This window comes from Pituophis catenifer, unplaced genomic scaffold (genome assembly GCF_029215685.1).
Source record: "Pituophis catenifer annectens isolate HBS135680 unplaced genomic scaffold, rPitCat1.0.hap2 SCAF_2, whole genome shotgun sequence".
In the NCBI taxonomy this organism is placed as follows: Eukaryota; Metazoa; Chordata; class Lepidosauria; order Squamata; family Colubridae; genus Pituophis; species Pituophis catenifer.
Genome location: NW_027256882.1, coordinates 29,545,515 through 29,564,577, shown reverse-complemented (window position 1 = coordinate 29,564,577; position 19,063 = coordinate 29,545,515). Strand labels below are relative to the sequence as shown.

General features: G+C 43.0%; 2 protein-coding genes across 2 annotated transcripts in view; one reads left to right on the top strand and one right to left on the bottom strand.

Annotated features, from left to right (window-relative positions):
- LOC139310059 (uncharacterized) overlaps window positions 1-19,063 on the top strand; it is a 649,177-nt gene that overhangs the window by 563,143 nt on the left and 66,971 nt on the right.
- LOC139311995 (zinc finger protein 850-like) lies at window positions 3,238-18,178 on the bottom strand. Its single transcript, XM_070936511.1, has 2 exons — window positions 17,168-18,178; window positions 3,238-5,471 (listed from the first exon to the last, which is right to left on the bottom strand). The coding sequence occupies exons 1-2, from the start codon at window positions 18,166-18,168 to the stop codon at window positions 3,326-3,328; spliced, it is 3,147 nt and encodes a 1,048-aa protein (XP_070792612.1). The 5' UTR covers window positions 18,169-18,178; the 3' UTR covers window positions 3,238-3,325.

The window sequence follows — 19,063 nt, the reverse complement described above, 5'->3', positions numbered from 1 at the left end:
CCTACAGTCAACAAGTCTCAGTCTCTCTCTTTCTCTCTCTCCTTCCTTCTCTCCCTCTCCGTCTATCTCTCTCTCTCTCTCTCTGCAGAAATTAAGGGAGAAATTAAGATTTCTGGAGAAATTAAGATTTCAAGTACATCTAAAGTTTAGCTCTCAGTGTATATTAGTGTATAGAATATATTAATAAAAATTATAAAAAAATAAAAAATAAAAATAAAGTTTAGCTCTCAGGTACGTTCAGAGACTTTTACCTGTTATATCAAAGGAAAGAAAAGTGTGCTACAAGAGCAAATGGGGGTGGGGAACAGAAACCAGGACATGGAATGCTTGATGGGTACAGAGATAAGACTGGCTCCTGAGGCACCTTCTGCAGGATCCCCGCCAACCCTGGCAATGCGCTGGGATAGCTCGCTGAATTAACAAGACGACAGCAGAGAAATACATTTATCTGAAATTTAAATCATAGGGCACATAACAAGAAAATGTGTCAGGGAGAATACATACCTCTGTTATGACCTATCACCACTTAATTTCAATGTGAGGAATTTCAATCACTCACAACTTGACTTCTCCCTGGTGGCACTGGATTTTTTAAACAGCACAACTAATAGTCAGGAATGATGGGAGTCTAGTGCAGTAGCCACTGGAGGGCCATCACTTCCTTATTACTGAACTACAGTTTTTACCACAACCCCTGAATCTGTCTTCCTTCCTATCATCCTTCCTTCCCTTCCTCAGTCTCTGTCTCTCTCTCTCGCTGTCCGGAGGGAGGGGAAGGAACCCCTGAACTGGTGCTAGATGGTGGGAATCTGACATCCAGAGGCTGATGAGCCGTACAATGATGATCAGCTGGTCGGCAGAGACCCAAAGACCACCTGGCTGGCGGGGAGGCAAGGCATCACAAGACAGGCAGCCTGCAGTATCTGCAGGACAAGTGACCGACATCTGAGAGGCGAAAACAAGCTGACGCCAATGCTAGTGTTGTCAGGGGAGAGTGGGGCAGGGTCATACTGTGGCTCCACGTCATAATGGGCTCCAGGAGGAGACGACCCTGTTTCCCCCATTGTGAAAAAACCCCCTACCTTTGCGGTGAGCATACTCCTGTGCATTGGAAGATAAGGGTGACGGCTAGAGGAGGGGTGATGCGGGTGGCACAGCCAGCCACGCAAGAAATGGCTGGTAGGGGTGGGGCGAGGGGCAGGGCTGAATCCCACCACTGCATGGGCCCAATACATTGCTTCAGCAGGCCATATGCATCCCACAGGCTGTACTTTGAAGACCCCTGTAGTAAAAAGTTATGTCCTGTCCTTAGGTTTTGGATGGGGAAATGCAAATTTTAATTTGTGATTAATCCCATCAATTGGCATTCTAGGTGTTTTGTTTGTGAATAGGCTGGCCTAGATTTCTTAATGGACACAAAATATCCATCTCTAAAAACTTCAGGCATCTGCTGGAAACTGTTGTGGCTGCTTTCTGCCTTTGTTAGTATTTTTTTTCTCCATTTCTCCTTTGGGGAAATATAATATTCTGCCTCTTTTTAATATTCCCTAAAATATTTCATTCTTTGGGTGGAGGGGGGTGTCTGTCGTGATTACTCCATACAATACACTCACACTTTTTGATCTAACTTTAAAGCAAGGGGAGGATGTTAATTGATGAAATGATCCCAAGAGCTTCAGCGGCATTAAAGGACAGGGTTCCGGTTGGAGGCTTTTAAGAAGAGTCTGGACAGTCTCTTGTCTGAAATGGAATAGGGTCTCCTGCCTTGATTGGTGGGTTGGACTAGAAGACCTCTAAGGTCGCTTCCAACTCTGATACTTTATGTAAATACAGGAAGTCCTCAACCGCAATTCAGCCCAAAATTTCACTGTTGCTAAGTGAGACATTTGTTAAATGAGTTTTGCCCCATTTTACACCTTTTCTTGCCACAGTTGTTAAGTGAATCACTGCAGTTGTTAAATTAGTCACATGGTTGTTAAGTGAATCTGGCTTCCCTGTTGACTTTGTTGGTCAGAAGGTGACAAAAGAGGATCACATGAGTCCGGGACACTGCAACCATCATAATTATGGGTGTTTTGCTAAGCACCTGAATTTTGAACATGTGACCATGGGGATGCTGCAATGGTCATGGGAAAAACAGTCACCAGTCACTTTTTTCGGTGCTGTTGAGTTACTAAATGAACTGTTCTAACCTGAGGACTGCCTGTAAGAAAAAAGGTAAGAAATATTCTGCACAACCACAATGATAACCTGATTAACATAGTCCTCACTTAACAACAGTCATTGGAATCAAGTCCATTCCTGACTGGTGTGGTCATTAAATATGTTCTCACTTTACCATGCCAACTTAGAACATCTGTTCTAGCTGTGGTCATTAAGCAAATCACTGTGTTCTGTTCAGTGCAATGTACCATGAGTGTGACTTGAAACTTCATGTCAAGAAAAGAAGGTGTCCATAAAATCACAAGGCCACCCTCATATGAAGGAGAACCAGTTTTAAAGCATGTACCACAAATGGAATAAAATCTGGGGAGAAAAGGAAAATGTAGCAACTGACATGTTTCAATTTAATTGCTTCTTTTGGCTTTTGAACCATGAAGGTCACCTGCAGGGCAGAACAGCCTTTACATCTGAAATTTTACATTGCTTTTATCACTGCCCTAAACTCCCCCAATATATTTGCTATTCATATCGTTTCTTCCACTTGCGTGCCTCATTCTTGACACAATCTGAACAGACATGCTTGGTGCACTGAATTCCTGGAACCGTTAGGAAAAGATAAACTTTGAACCCTCTCTGTCTCTCTTCTCCTATTGCTTTCTCCTTATATGAGGAGCCACAATCTATAGTCTCAGGGCTCCAATCCCCAAGAGATGCTGGCTGGAGAATTCTAAGATTGAAAATCTTAGGGGCACACAGGGAGAAAAAGGCTGGGATTCCTGGCACATAGCATTTCTATCATCCACCATCACAAAAATGCAAAGAACACTCCCAAAAAGATTTTTACATAATAGACAAATTTCTACAAAAATAAATATCCAGCAACTTCTTATGCTGAAGGCAAGATAGCCATTATCAAAGTAATATGTTCCAACTTTTTCTTTCCTCTGCACCATCTAATACCATTACATATTTGCCTACAAAAAATCAGGCAAATTCTATTTAATTTAATCAATTTAAATAGTCAATTTCTCAGCTGGACTTACATTGGGACACTAGAAATGAAATTCAACCCTTCTCTACACTAATCACTTGGGGCCTCAGGAGATTTTCTGTGTGCAATAAGGGTAGAAAGTTTCCTGAAGTACCGTCCACACTCGGGGCATTAAAATGATTTCTCCCCTTTGTGTATAAGTAGATGATTTATAAGGTTAACCTTAGTACTGAGATCATTCTCACAGTCTGGATACTTATACAGTTTCTCTCCTGTGTGAGTCCTGTGGTGTTCAACAAGGCTGAAATTCTGACTAAAACTTTTCCTACAGTCAGGACGTTCAAAAGGTTTCTCTCCTGTATGAATCTCCTGGTGTTCCATGAGGTGGAAATTCTGACTGAAACATTTCCCACAATCAGGACATTTAAAGGGTTTTTCTCCTGTGTGAGTCATCTGGTGTTTCACCAGGCTGGAATTGTTACTGAAACTTTTACCACAATCAGAACACTCAAACGGTTTCTCTCCTGTGTGAATCCTCTGGTGGCCGATGAGGTTGGAATTCTGACGGAAACTTTTCCCACAGTCACGACATTTAAAGGGTTTTTCTCCTGTGTGAATCCTCTGGTGTTGAACCAGGGTGGAATTCTGACTGAAACATTTCCCACAGTCAGGACATTCAAAGGGTTTCTCTCCTGTGTGAGTCCTCTTGTGTTTCACCAGGTTGGAATTCTTACTGAAACTTTTACCACAATAAGAACATTCAAACGGTTTCTCTCCTGTATGAATCCTCTGGTGTTGAACCAGGCTGGAATTCTGACTGAAACTTTTCCCACAGTCAGGACATTCAAAGGGTTTCTCTCCTGTATGAGTCCTCTGATGTTGAACCAGGCTGGAATTATGACTGAAACTTTTCCCACAGTCAGGACATTCAAAGGGTTTCGCTCCTGTGTGAGTCCTCTGGTGTTTCACCAAGGTGGAATTGTGACCGAAACTTTTCCCACAATCAGGACATTCAAACGGTTTTTCTCCTGTGTGAATCCTCTGGTGTTGAACCAGGCTGGAATTCTGACTGAAGCTTTTTCCACAGTCAAGACATTCAAAGGGTTTCTCTCCTGTGTGAGTCCTCTGGTGTTTCACCAGGTTGGAATTATTACTGAAACATTTCCCACAATCAGGACATTCAAACAGTTTCTCTCCTGCATGAATCCTCTGGTGGCCGATGAGGTTTGAATTCTGATGGAAACTTTTCCCACAGTCAGGACATTCAAAGGGTTTTTCTCCTGTGTAAGTCTTCTGGTCTTGAACCAGGCTGGAATTATGACTGAAATATTTTCCACAATCAGGACATTCAAACAGTTTCTCTCCTGCATGAATCCTCTGGTGGCCGATGAGGTTGGAATTCTGACGGAAACATTTCCCACAGTCAGGACATTTAAAGGGTTTCTCTCCTGTGTGAATCCTCTGGTGTTGAACCAGTGTGGAATTCTGACTGAAACTTTTCCCACAGTCAGGACATTTAAAGGGTTTCTCTCCTGTGTGAATCCTCTGGTGTTGAACCAGGGTGGAATTCTTGCTGAAACTTTTACCACAATCAGGACATTTAAAGGGTTTCTCTCCTGTGTGAGTCCTCTGGTGTGTCACAAGGCTGAAACTGGTACTGAAACTTTTACCACAATTGGAACATTCAAAGGGTTTCTCTCCTGTGTGAATCCTCTGGTGTGTCACAAGACTGGAATTCTTACTGAAACTTTTCCCACAAACAGGACACTCATACGGTTTCTCTCCTGTGTGAGTGCTCTGATGTTGAAACAGACTGGAATTATGACTGAAACTTTTCCCACAGTCAGGACATTCAAAGGGTTTCTCTCCTGTGTGAGTCCTCTGGTGTTGAATCAGGGTGGAATTCTGACTGAAACTTTTCCCACAGTCAGCACATTCAAATGGTTTCACTCCTGTATGAATCCTCTGATGTTGAACCAGGCTGGAATTCTGACGGAAACTTTTCCCACAGTCAGGACATTCAAAGGGTTTCTCTCCTGTGTGAGTCCTCTGGTGTTTCACCAGAGTGGAATTGTTACTGAAACTTTTACCACAATCAGGACACTCAAAGGGTTTTTCGCCTGTGTGAGTCCTCTGGTGTATCACCAGGCTGGAATGCTGACTGAAGCTTTTTCCACAATCAGGACACTTAAAGGGTTTCTCTCCTGTGTGAGTCCTCTGGTGTGTCACCAGCCTGGAATTCTTATTGAACCTTTTTCCACAATCAGGACATTCAAACAGTTTCTCTCCTGTATGAGTGCTCTGGTGTGAAACGAGGAAAGAATTTTGACTTAAACTATCCCCACAGTCAGGATATTTAAAAGGTTTCTCTTCTGTGTGAATCCTCTGGTGTATCACCAGGTTGGAATAATCACAGAAACATTTCTCACAATCAGGACATTCAAACAGTTTCTCCTCGGTGTGAGTCCATGTTGCCATGCTTCCTAAAGCATTTACTGCATTGGGAGCACTTGTAGGGCTTCTCTCCTGTGTGGGTCCTTCCAAGAACCACTATGGAGGTATTCTGATCAGTGGTTTTGCCACATTTAGAGTATTGTATGGCGTTTCTCCAGTCGGGATCCTCTCTGGCATAATCAGCTGTGATTTGTAAGTTGTATCTTTCCCACAACAGGCACATCTATGGAGCTTTTCCACAACTCATATTCCTTTGGAGGTCAAAAGTATGGATGATTCCTTGTTTAGCAGTGCTTTGATTCAAGCCGTTTTCTTCCTCCCAGAGTGGGCCTGCAACTCTGTCTGCTCTACGTGGCTTTCCAATTGACCTTTTCCTCCCCAGTAACTTCCAGATATTTCCCTCTTTTGCCCAATGGAAAAATAATCTCCTTTGACTTTTCATGTAATGTATGCTTGAATTTCAAACTCTAGTTTCCCAGCTAGAAATCTCTTCTTGATTTTCTCTCATTTTCCTCTCACTTGCTGAGGAAGATATTGTGTGGCTCTCTGAAGGAAATGGAAAATATTTTGATTTTTGGACTGACTTGCTTTGGTGTTCAATGTTGCTTGTTATCCTCAGTTGTCCAGAGTGCTCATTGCCATCTTCTTTGTCTATAAGATTCAAATAAAAATGTATCTTTAATTGTGCACAAAATGGCTGCAGAAGATGAGAAAAAAAGAAAAAGGGTTACATTACAATGAAAAAGCAAACATGCCACAATACTCAAAGAAGCTCTTACATTAATCATGACACATGGAAGACTACCCAGATCCAAGTTCGAATATCCATTCAATGATGAAATTCCCTTGTTGACTGGGCCAATCACAAATTCTTAGCAGTGCAAAGTGTTGTTTTCACATACAGTCAAGTGAAAAAGAAAGTACATCCTCTTTCATTTCTATGGTTTTACTTATCAGGGTATCATAAATATCATCGCAACAGAACAGAAGATAATAACAGAATTGGAAGGGACCTTGGAGGTCTTCTAATCCAGCCTCTACTCAAGCAGGAGATCCAATAGCATTTCGGAGAAGTGGCTATTACGTCTCTTCTGAAAGGTTTCCAGTGATGGAGCACCACAGTGTCTGAAGGCAAGCCGTTCTGCTGGTTAATTGTTCTCACCATTAGGAAATTTCTCACTGCTTCCATTGTATAAAGAGGTGAAGTAGCAGCCAAGTACTGCTAATAAAGTGCCTGTCACGTTCTGGCCGTCAGCAAGGAATTTAGACAGAGCCAAAGATGGTTAACTGACAAACTTTATCCCACAAGCTATAACAAGCAGCACAAACTGACAAACATGCAATAGGCAAAGTCAGTGCTAACGTGGTTAATCCCTCCACCGTTTATATAGCGTCAGTTTCACCCACAAAGCTCCATCCAGGACCCGCCCCTATAACCCCCCACCCCTTACATGGCATCCAGTGATGATAGAACCCAGTGCGCAGGCCATACATGCTGCGGGCACCACACACCGGCCTCGCCTCCCATCCAGCCCTGGCAGGCTTCGTGCGGCCCTGGATAAAGCAGGGCACCACCTCAACAACGGTAGGTGCTTTTCAAGACACAGAGGCCTTATGCCGCTGAGCTGGTGGCTCCTGGTGTGGCATGTTCGTATGGATGTGCCTCCCTGCTGGCAGCTCCTGGCGTGGCGTTTAAGCCAGGCCCCAGTAAACATCCGGCCCATCCAATAACTTTCGATATGGGGTGCGGCCAAGGTCCCTGTGAGATTGGCAGCCCCGGTGACTGGAGGGCTGACATTGCCCTCGATCAATTGCTTCTAAATTGCATTAATAGAGAGATACAATCAAGATCAAATAAGGTACTAATACCATTCTATAAAGCCTTAGTAAGACCACACCTAGAGTACTGCATCCAGTTTTGGTCACCACACTATAAAAAAGATGTTGAGACTCTACAAAAAGTGCAGAGGAGGGCAACCAGGATGCTTAGGGGACCGGAAGACTAAAACATATGAAGAACGGTTACAGGAACTGGGCATGGCTAGTCTAGTGAAGAGAAGGACCAGGGGTGACATGATAGCAGTCTTCCAATATTTGAGGGGCTGCCACAGAGAGGAGGGGTCAAGCTATTTTCCAAAGCACTAAGGAGAGATTCAACCTAGAAATAAAGAGGAACTTTCTAACAGTGAAAACAATCAACCAATGGAAAAGCTTCGGAAGTTGTGGGAGCTTCATCACTTGAGACTTTCAAGAAAAGATTGGACTGCCATTTGCTTGAGCGGGGAGGGTTGGATTAGATGACCTATAAAGTCCCTTCCAACTCTGTTAACCTGTTAAAAAGATTATTCACCAGTGGGAAACATTCAAGACAGTTGCCAATCTTCCCAGGACTGGACATCCAAGAAAATTCACCCCAAAGTCAGACGATGCAATGGCCAGAGAAATTGCAAAAAAACAAAGAGTTATATCTCAGACTTTACAGGCTTCAATTAGCATTTTAAATGTTAAGATTCATGACAGTGCAATTAGAAAAAGACTGAACAAGTATGGCTTGTTTGGAAGGGCTGTGAGGAGAAACCCTCTTCTCTCTAAAAAGGTCATAGCAGCACAGCTGAGGTTTGCAAAGTTGCATCTGAACAAATCACATGACTTCTGGAACACTGTCCTTTGCACAGAGCAGACCAAAGCGGAGTTGGAATCAAGGTATTACAATAGCAATCAAAGTCCAGACCTCAACCCGATGGGCGGGACTTCAAGAGAGTTGTGCATAAAAAAACACCCACAAACCTCAATGAACTGAAGCAATGTTGTAAAGAAGAATGGGCCAAAATTCCTCCACAACGCAACAAGAGATTGATAGTCATACAGAAAAGAATTACTTCTAGTTGTTGCTGCTAAAGATGGTTCTACAAATTATTAAATCATACTTTTTTTACACATGACTTCTCTGTTTTGGCTTTCTTTTTATAAAATAAAATATGACCTGATGTAATATGTCATGTGTTGTTGTTCCTTTGTGGTTCCATTAACCTACTTTTAAGAACTTCTAAGGACCGATTCATTTTTACTACGTCCTGATGTATAAAATCATAGAAGTCAAGGAGAGTGTACTTTTTTTCACATGACTGTTTATCTGGAAGTCCTGGGGAGAGATTATGCATTTGGAGATATACACATTCAGAAAGAAATAATACAGACACCTACAATATGGAGAAAATCAATGTCTATCAAGCCGGAGAAATATCTCAATCATACCTTCTGCGCTAATGTTAATGAGGAATCTGATCAATTTGATGTTTGCTCATACGTTGAGATGGTAAGGCTGAAGTTCAGACCTCAACAGTCTCCTGAGGCCATGGAAACGTTCACAGGAAACCACTAGCCTGTCTGTTAGGCACGTGACCAAAATCACAGAAGGCATGGTTGACTATTTTTATAATTTTTATAATTTCTATATTTCTATACCTTATCTGTCGTGTCCCAGCTGCGTCTTATGTAATGAAGCGAAAGCAAAGAAATGTATAAATATCTGCTTTTCACTATGCTCAGGGTTCCTTCCTTCTTAGGAGGGACGCATCTTTATTCAGCTGAAGAAATGCGTTGGCTTATCAACAAACACACTTGAACTCTCTTTTATTTTATTGAGCCACACCTGACAATCTGCATGACACTAACTTGACAGATCTGGGGGCTTTAACTGACCAAATGAGGCCTAAAGCCTCTGCAAGATTTGAAGCACCAGTTATGCCCATGGAAGCCATGAACTCCAAGTAAAGGCAGAAAATACTTTCCACAACCCCTTTGGTGACATCCCAATTGAAGTAGTCCTCACTTACTGACTGCAATTGGGACTGGCATCTGTGTCACTAAGCATTTTATTTCCAGCTCCTTTCTCCTGGCTTGGAACCGGACCGGATCTTTCTTCCTACAATTTATTTAGATTTTAATGTGTATGTATTATTTTCTGCCTCTAAGCCGCCCACAGTTATGTCATGGTAAGGTTGGTGGCCAATACATTTTATATCTGTTCCGTCCAGAACAAATGGCTGCCCAATCGCCCCTCAAAACCCTCCAGGGACGGAGCAGCCACAACCTCTGGAGGGAAGCCATTCCCAAAGAACCAACCTCCACTTGAAAGAGGCTTTTTCAAGCTTCCCACCAGCAGAAATTGCAGCCACCAGTTTCCCAGCCTGCAGCACCAGTGGGCTTCCATTTGGGGAGGGAAGGAACCTGCAGCAGCAGCAGCTGAGAGGCTTCAGCCCAGTTGCTTCTCCGCTTCCAGGCCGTGGAGGGAACCAAACAGCCTGAGTTGCTCCCGGACTCTCCTCCCACCTGCAGCCCTCAACTCACCGGCCAGATGCTGCTTCGACCATGGAAACAGCAGAAAAGCCGCTCTGCACACCAACTTCCTCCCATGAGCCATCCGGAAGAGGAAGTTCCTCTGCGCTTCTCCTCTCCTCCCAGCCTTTCTAGCAATGCAGTACTCAATGGTTTAAAACTCCTTTGTTTAAGCGCAATCACGGATGGCACCTCTGTATTGATGACTTTCTAGGCACAGATGTTGCCTGACTGCCATCTAGCGACACGAGGTGGAAAAACACGCTTTTCCAAGCTCCACCAAGGCGCTTGGAAGATGTTTCCACGGATTACATGGCAGCAGGTGGTTTTCGACTCCTAGCAACCGATCTTTGCAACCGAGCCAAGTGGAATAGTGAAATGTGACATTACTTAGCTTTGCATTTGGTGTCTTTGGGTCAGTCTTGATGCCTGGCCTTGCAGTTTCCTTTGGAAGGGTTTCTGGAAGGGGTTCCTCCCCCCCCTTTCCTGCTTCCAAGGGCTGAGAGGACTGGCCAAAGTTGAACAGATGGTTTTGCCCTTCAGGTGGCACTGGAACTGAGCGTTTCTCTATCTCTAACCTGGTGCCTTCACCATTACACCAAATCGGATCTTCTTCCTCCCCACAAAATATGCCCATAGACCTGTTCCTGGTGCTTCCACAAGCCAATTCAAGGTTGCAGCTTCCAAAATCAATCAATCAATCAATCAATCAATCAGAATAGATCTGGAAGGGACCTTGGAGGTCTTCTAGTCCAACCCCCTGCTCAAGCAGGAGACCCTAAGTTGCTTCTCTCCTTCATTTGTTTCCATCCATTGTTCCTTGTCTTGCCTTCTAGTGCTTTGTAAAATAACTTGACCACCTCATCTTTATGGCAGCAACTCAAATGGAATACTGCTATCATGACTCCACTTGTCCTTCTTTTCATTTGAGTAGATATACCCAATTCTTGTAACTGTTCTTCGTATGTTTTAGCCTCCAGCCCCTTAATCATCTTTGTTGCCCTTCTCTGCACTCTTTCCAGAGTCTCAATATCTTTTTATATTGTGGTCACTAGAATTGGATGCAGTGTGGTCTTACTAAGGCTTGGCAAAGCAGTACTATAAAGTTTGGTTGGAATGATCTGTTTTTGAACAACCCATGTTGGTTCCTTGTTTGCTTCTAAGTGTTCACAGATATGTTGCCTGGATATGTTTTCCAAGATGTTACCAGGTATGAGTTGTCTGTAATTTCCTGGATGTGTTTGACTCAGTCTCCTATGAATAGGATCCTAATGCTGCGGACTTGAGAGATGTTTTCTCGTCATCTCTTTAGTAATGGAGTTTGCATATTTTTCTTTAGTCTGTGCACTGGGGGCCTCTGGGCATAGAATAGGGTGGATATAGTGCTGGGTTAGGAGCAGGGAGATACACTTTGTGTCCTCCACGCAGTCATGGGAAGTCCCCAGTGATTATCCACACAGACCATTGAGTTACATTCACTAGCAAACCTCTGAGATGCCACTGCACCCCAATAGGTAGTTGTATAGACGGCTTAAAGTCTTGTAAGTAAACATTGACAACAAACTGAATTGGGTCTGAGTGGGCACAGGAGGAAGAATCAGAGAGGAATGTCTGGACCAGTGGGTCAAAGGGCTTATATTTCTTGACCATATCTCACAGAGAGCATAGTTGCCATGTAGGCAGGGATAAATAATGAGGTCTCCCAAATGGGATTATCAAAAATATTCCAACATCATGCTGTACTCTATATAGTGCCTGCCTGTTTCTATATCTTTCTAATGTAGTGGGCCAATGGTATACTGTATAAGCTGCAGTTCTGCTTTAGGTCAGGGCTACTCAGCAAGCTGCCAATGCCTTCCTGGAATCCATTGTGCACAGATTGTTTGCATGCTTAATATATATTGTATCTTTCCTTTCTTTATGCTTCTTCCTTTTATCTCTCTTCCTCCCCCATTGACTGTCTGGGAGTAGTCAGATTGCTCTCGCTGAGGTGCTTGCGATGTCCACAGGGCTGTGTGTGTGAGAAACACCCTGAAGGAAATGAGTTTGTGCGTTGCTGTGAAGAAACCTGTAATGACTAATCCATTAAATCACCAGGCAATGAGTGCCACTCTGAAGAGACTTGACTTTTTCTGCAGCATAATTGATGTCCTAACTTGCTTGTTGTTCTGGGAGGCTCCCACCATCAACAAAGTCTCCTCAGAGAAGTCACAGACCTGCCCCAGGGAACATGCAGCAGCAGGAGGAAATGGACTTTTGACTCTCCTTCAAGGAGCTTGGTGGGTATGAGATCCCTGGGGTGCAAGCAGTGAAAAACATGATCTGTTGGGCCCATCTCATTCCCTGAGATCCCACCTGGCCCAGAATCCTTAAATGAGACTCAACCATGAGGATCTGGTTACTGCTTGCTACCTGTGCATTGAGAAAATCTCCCTGTTCCTATGAGCAATGTGGAAGGGAAATGTTGGACTGGATTCCTCTGAGGAATGGACTTCAGGCCAGGATCAGTTTCTTAGGAAGTTTTTGTTCTGGTCAACTGAGCAGAGATAATTGCCATATAAGAATGTGTGATGACAATTTCTCAACAGAGAAAAGGGCGAAGGTACAATTATATTTTTCTTTTTTCAATTCCTTTCCTGTTTCCCTGTATCCATGCTTTGTTTTTGTTTGATTTATATATTTTACTAGTTGAATACCCATGCTCTGCTACGAAATTATGTGATTGGGCTTGATAAATCGACACTTGAAAATTAATGAGTAGTTATGATCGGCCTCTCCTCTCCCCTTCTGTACCTCAGGCTTGCCCCACAGGAGCCTCCCCTATCCTATCCCCTTCTCTCCGTCAGGCTTGCCCCACAGAAGCCTCCCCTATCCTCTCCCTTCTCGTGCTCAGGCTTGCCCCACAGAAGCCTCCCCTATCCTCTCCCCTTCTCTCCCTCAGGCTTGCCCCACAGAAGCCTCCGCTATCTTATCCCCTTCTCTCCGTCAGGCTTGCCCCACAGAAGCCTCCCCTATTGTATCCCCTGCTTGCTGCTGTGAAAGTAAAACTGAAACTGAAATTTCTCTCCTCTGCTTGTGTTTTGCATTTGGAACAGATTTCTTTTCAGGTGGGGAGGCAGAGTAGAACTCCTTAGCATCAGAGTGTTAATAATAATATAGGAAATACTAATGCCCTGATGGTCATTTCGAAAACTCCTTTCTTAGTGAGCACCTAGAAGGCAAATTTAAAGTTTGTAGGCTTTACGGTTCTGGAGATTTCATGATTACGGTATGAGTGGTTTTCGCTTTTATATATATATATATATAGTAGATTGAAAATTTCTAATTATAAAGAGTATCAAACAAAGAATCAGTCTTGATGCCTGGCCTTGCAGTTTCCTTCGCAAGAATTTTATATATTTTATTAGATTAATATTTACAATGAAAAAAAGGAATGTGTATCAAACAAAGAGTGGTACATTGTTGCATGAACATCTGTATTACCAATCTTTTTTCCAGTCCTTGGAAATGCCTTTTGGAAACATTTCTCTTACCATATACAGTCATCTCCTCTTGTTAAGCCCCCTTTTCTAGCCCTGCTGGGTATGTGACTTTCTCACTTTGACCTAATGGAGACTTCTGTGTATGCAAAGTTACAGACGCACAAGGCATTTAGCATGGGTGTGCTTGGAAGCATCTCTGGGCAGCACGAATGAAACTGGCTCCCTTTGAGCCTCTGACCCACTGATTCTCCTGGGTCTTAAATCCTTGGTAGACACAGGAAATCAGTCATAAAGTTTGGGGATGTAGAGATTTTGATCTCCACTGAGTCACCCCTAAGAAAGTGCAGAAATCTATACATCAGCTTTCTGCAAAGTAGTGCCCTCCAAGTCTTTTGCCCAAAAGTTTGGGAATAATAAATCTAACTCCTGTGGAGATTGGGACGGCTGCTCAAAGCAAGTCTTCCCTCTAGTGAGATTTAGGCTCTGCAAGGATGCAGACAGAAAGAATCTCTCCTATCTAGATGTGGTTTGGAAGGTGGATGTTCCCAGTTATTTTTCCATGTTTCATTATTCTATTCATAGGATGAAGCTGGAAATCATTTAGTGGCTGTGCATACAAACAAGAACTTCATAAATATTTATGGCACAGCACCTCCCTAATCTTGAGAAGCTAAGTAGGTCAGGCTTCACTCTTCAAGGTTTGCTCAGTTGCAAAAGTAGGTTTTGGGGAGTTATCCTGCACTTCCATTTCCCTGCAGTTTCCTTGGCAAGAATTTTTTGAAAGTGGATTTCCCCTTTCCAAGGCCTGAGACAACGGGATAGGTCAAAGTCTCTGAGATGTCTTTGTGCCTAAAACAGAACCTAAAGGTGCTTTTTAAGAGGTAACTGGACTTTCTGATTTTTCTTTGAAGACGTTTCGCTTCTCATCCAAGAAGCTTCTTCAGCTCCGATCTAAGAAACTTCTGGGACGAGAAGTGAAATGTCTTCAAAGAAAAATGAGAAAGTCCAAATGCCTCTTGAAAAAGCATGTTTGGGACAACCATGACCGGGATGACTGAGAATCTCCAGACGCTAAAGCAGGATCACAAATGACCATCTCAGGCTTTAGCCTGGTGACCACCAGACTAGATCTTCCTCCTCCCCACAAAATCTATCCATTCAGCTGTTCCTGCTACTCCAGCCCCAAATTCAAGGCTGCAGTTTTCAAGACCCAGTATCCTCCAAATAACACATATTTTACCCCTTTCAATCTCAACTACAAATTTTGATTCTGATGAAAAAGAATGTTCCTCTGATTGGGAATTTATGACTTTTGACCTCGCCCTGTAGACCATCCCCTCTGACTCTTAAATTGGCTTTATTTAATTTTTGCTTGATATTGTTATATAGCCCTGTGAGAGGCTTTGAGAACATTGCATTTCGAACTGCTAACTGTAAGATAACAACGTGGTAAACATGTGCTCTAAAATATGACACCAAGGAAAGAGAAAAAGATAAATAGATTAAGCATAATTTTACCATTTTAAATTTTAGAAATTTTGCACATCTTTAAATTTGAATCACTTGGATTTAAGACTCAGGCCAAGAGCCTGTTGGTTTCTCCACACATCTGGCCTGGTCCTGGTTGTTGGCTGTCCTTCAAAGGGATCACGGGTAATGTGATCTACTAAAAAACATTGTAACCTGTCTTTTTGAATCTTTTTTTTTTTATTTGATTTATATGCTGCCTTTCTCCGGAGACTCAGGGCGGCTTACAATGCGTTAAGCAATAGCCTTCATACTTTTGTATATTTTATACAAAGTCAGCTTATTGCCCCCACAAACTGGGTCCTCATTTCACCTACCTTAGAAAGGATGGAAGGCTGAGTCAACCTTGAGCCTTGGAGAGATTCGAACCAGCAGAAATTGCAGGCAGCTGTGTTAATAACAGGGTGCACTAAACCACTGTACTATCAAGGCTCTTGTTGGTGAAATAAACAATCCTCTAATTATATGGTGTCTTCTCATCCCAGAAAAATCAGGATAATTGATCTGCATTATCTAGTGTACCATTTTTTCCCTCACATCTCCCCACCAAGGGGGGGGGGACCACAAAAGTATCAGTCCCTTGGTGCTGATCTCACCCACCAGCCGTCAAAGGCTAACAAGGAAGCCCCTAAAAAAACAAAGGAGATCACAGGAGTTGCAAATAAACCTAGAGGTCCTGTGCTCAAAACCACAATCCCTTTTCTCCTCAACTCAATATTCCTACAGCTCTTCTCCATGAAGGTCATGTGGAAGGCAGAACAGTCTTTATATCAGAAATTTTACACTAGTTTTGTCAGTGCCCCAAACTCCCCGTATATATTTGCTATTCATATGGTATCTTCAACTTGTGTGCCTCATTCTTGACACAACCTGAACAGATATGCTTGGTGCACTGAATTCCTGGAACTGGTAGGAAAAGATGAATTTGAGATCCCGTCTACTTCTCATCTCCTCTCACTTTCTCCTTATATAAGGAGCCACAATCTCTACCTATATTCTGAGTGCTCCAATTCACAGGAGATCCTGGCTAGAGAATTCTGGGGCTGAAAATCTCGAGGACACCCAGGGAGAAAAAGGCTGGGACTCTGTACATGGCATTTCTATCATCTACCATGATAAAAATGCAAAGAAAACCCCAAAAAGATTTTTACAGAATTGCACAATTTCTGCAAAAATAAATACAGGTAATCCCTGAGTTACGAGTGTTCTCTTAGCCAATGTTCGAAGATAAGTGCCCCCTAGTGTTTATGAACAAATCACCAAATTATAAATATTGCAGCACCACAGCACCCTTATGAACGACCAGTGGCTCTGCAATATTCACCCCTATCCCCCACCCCGGGTCTTCACAAGCACTTTGCCTTCACTTATCTTGGAAATATCTCCTCTATTTGCCTGCATTGGCAGAGAACAGAGGCTTAGTGTATCGCGAGATCAGTAGGATGAGATCTTGTGTAATCTCGCACTTAGGGCCTCTATTCTCTGCAAATTGAGACCTGGATGTTTGCAAACAGAGGAAATGCTTTGGTCCCTCAGGTCTTCCCTCTGTTTGCCATTTCCTTGCTGAAGCCTGTAGGGAGATTGCATTCCTGTAGGCTTCAGCAGCCCTTTGCAAAAAGACTTTATTGGCACCAGCGGAACTTGGGAAGAGTGGGTACATCCCTCCGAAACCCTGTTCCTGAAGGCAAAGGCTTTTTGCAAAGGGCTGCCAAAGCCTACAGGAACACAATCCTCAAGCGCTTTGCTGACTAGAAAGCAGTCCCAAGAGACTGCACACACCTTCTCAGGGCTTCTTTCTCGGTGTCAGAGGCCTCATCAAACTGATCGGGAGTGGGAAAGCAACGAATGCCTGGGCGAAAGCAGGGAGTGATGTCATTCAATGTACGAGATTCACTCCCACAAATTCTCAATTACGGATGGAATGGGCAGGCTCCATTACATTCGTAACCCGAGGACTACCCATATCCAGCAAGTTCTGCTGCTGATGGTTAGATAGGCATTATTAAAATAATATGTTGCCATTCTTTCCTTCCTCCTTCCTGTCTAATACCATTACATATTTGCCTACAAAAAAAATAGGCAAATCCTTTGTAGTCGAATTAAACAGTCAATTTCTCAACTTGAGTTACAATGGAACATTAAAAATGAGATTCAAGCCTTCTCTACACTCATCACTTGGGGCCTCATATGGATTTTCGTGTGTGCAATAAGGCTGGAATGTTTCCTGAAGCACCATCCACACTCGGGGCACTCAAATGGTTTCTCCCCTGTGTGTATAAGCATATGATTTAAAAGGCTAGTCCTAATACTGAAATCTTTCCCACAGTCTGGACACTCATATGGTTTCTCTCCTGTGTGAGTTCTCCGGTGTCTCACTAGGTTGGAATTCCGACTGAAGCTTTTCCCGCAATCAGGACACTCAAAGGGTTTCTCTCCTGTGTGAGTTCTCTGGTGTATCACCAGCCAGAAATTCTGACTAAAACTTTTCCCGCAATCAGGACATTCAAAGGGTTTCTCTCCTGCGTGAGTTCTCTGGTGTGTCACCAGCTTGGAATTGTAGCTGAAACTTTTAGCAAAATCAGGACATTCAAAGGGGTGTTCTCCTGTGTGAGTTCTCTGGTGTCTCACCAGACTGGAATTCCAACTGAAACTTTTCCCGCAATCAGGACATTCAAAGGGTTTCTCTCCTGTGTGAGTCCTCTGGTGTATCACCAGGCTAGAATTGTGACTGAAACTTTTATGACAATAGGAGCATTCAAAGGGTTTCTCTCCTGTGTGAGTCCTCTGGTGTTTCACCAGGCTGAAATTGTGACTGAAACCTTTCCCACAATCAGGACACTCAAAGGGTTTCTCTCCTGTGTGAGTCCTCTGGTGACCAATGAGGTTGGAATATTGACTGAAACTTTTTCCGCAATCAGGACATTCAAAGGGTTTCTCTCCTGTGTGAGTCCTCTGGTGTATCACCAGGCTAGAATTGTGACTGAAACTTTTCCCACAAACAGGACATTCAAAGGGTTTCTCTCCTGTGTGAGTTCTCTGGTGTGAAATGAGGTGAGAATTTCGACTGAAACTATTCCCACAGTCAGGACATTCAAAAGGTTTCTCTCCTGTGTGAGTTCTCTGGTGTCTCACAAGGCTGGAATTAACCCAGAAACATTTCTCACAATCAGGACATTCAAACAGTTTTTCCTTGGTGTGAGTCCATGTTGCCATGCTCGCTAAAGCATTTACCACATTGGGAGCCCTTGTAGGGCTTCTCTCCTGTGTGAGTTCTTCCATGGACCACAATGGCGTTGTTCTGACAAAAGGTTTTGCCACATTCAGAATATTTGTATGGTTTTTCTCCAGTCGGGATCCTCTCTGGTATAATCAACTGTGATTTGCAAGTTGTATCTTTCCCACAATAGGCATGTCTATGGAGCTTTTCCACTACTAATGTTCTTGAGGAGGTCTAAAATATCGATGATCCCTTATTTACTGAAGCTTTAATTCAAGCCGTTTTCTTCCTCCCAGAGTGAAGCCTGCAACTCTCTCTGCTCTACATACCTTTCCAAATGACGTTTTCCTCCCCACTGACTACCAGATATTTCCTTTTTTTACCCAATGGAAGAATAATCTCCTTTGACTTTTCACGTAATGTATGCTTGAATTTCACACTCTACTTTTCCCAGTTAGAAATCTCTTCTTCATTTTCTCTCGTTTTTCTCTCACCTGCCGAGGAAGGTGAAGAATTGTGTAGCTGTCTGAAGGAAATGGAAAGTATTTTGATTCCTGGAGTGACTTGCTTTGGTCTTCAATGTTGCTTGTTATCCTCAGTTGTCCAGAGTGCTCATTGCCATCTTCTTTTATGACATCTTCTTTGTCTATAAGATTCAAATAAAAATGTATCTTTAATTGTGCATGAAATTGTTGCAGCAGATGAGAAAAAAAAAGAAAAAGGGTTACATTACAATGAAAAAGCAAACATGCCCCAATGCTCAAATAAGTTCTTACATTAATCGTGATTCATTTAACACATGGAAGACTACCCAGATCCAAGTTCGAATATCCATTCAATGATGAAATTCACTAGTTGACTGGGTCAATCACAAATTCTTAGCAGTGCAAA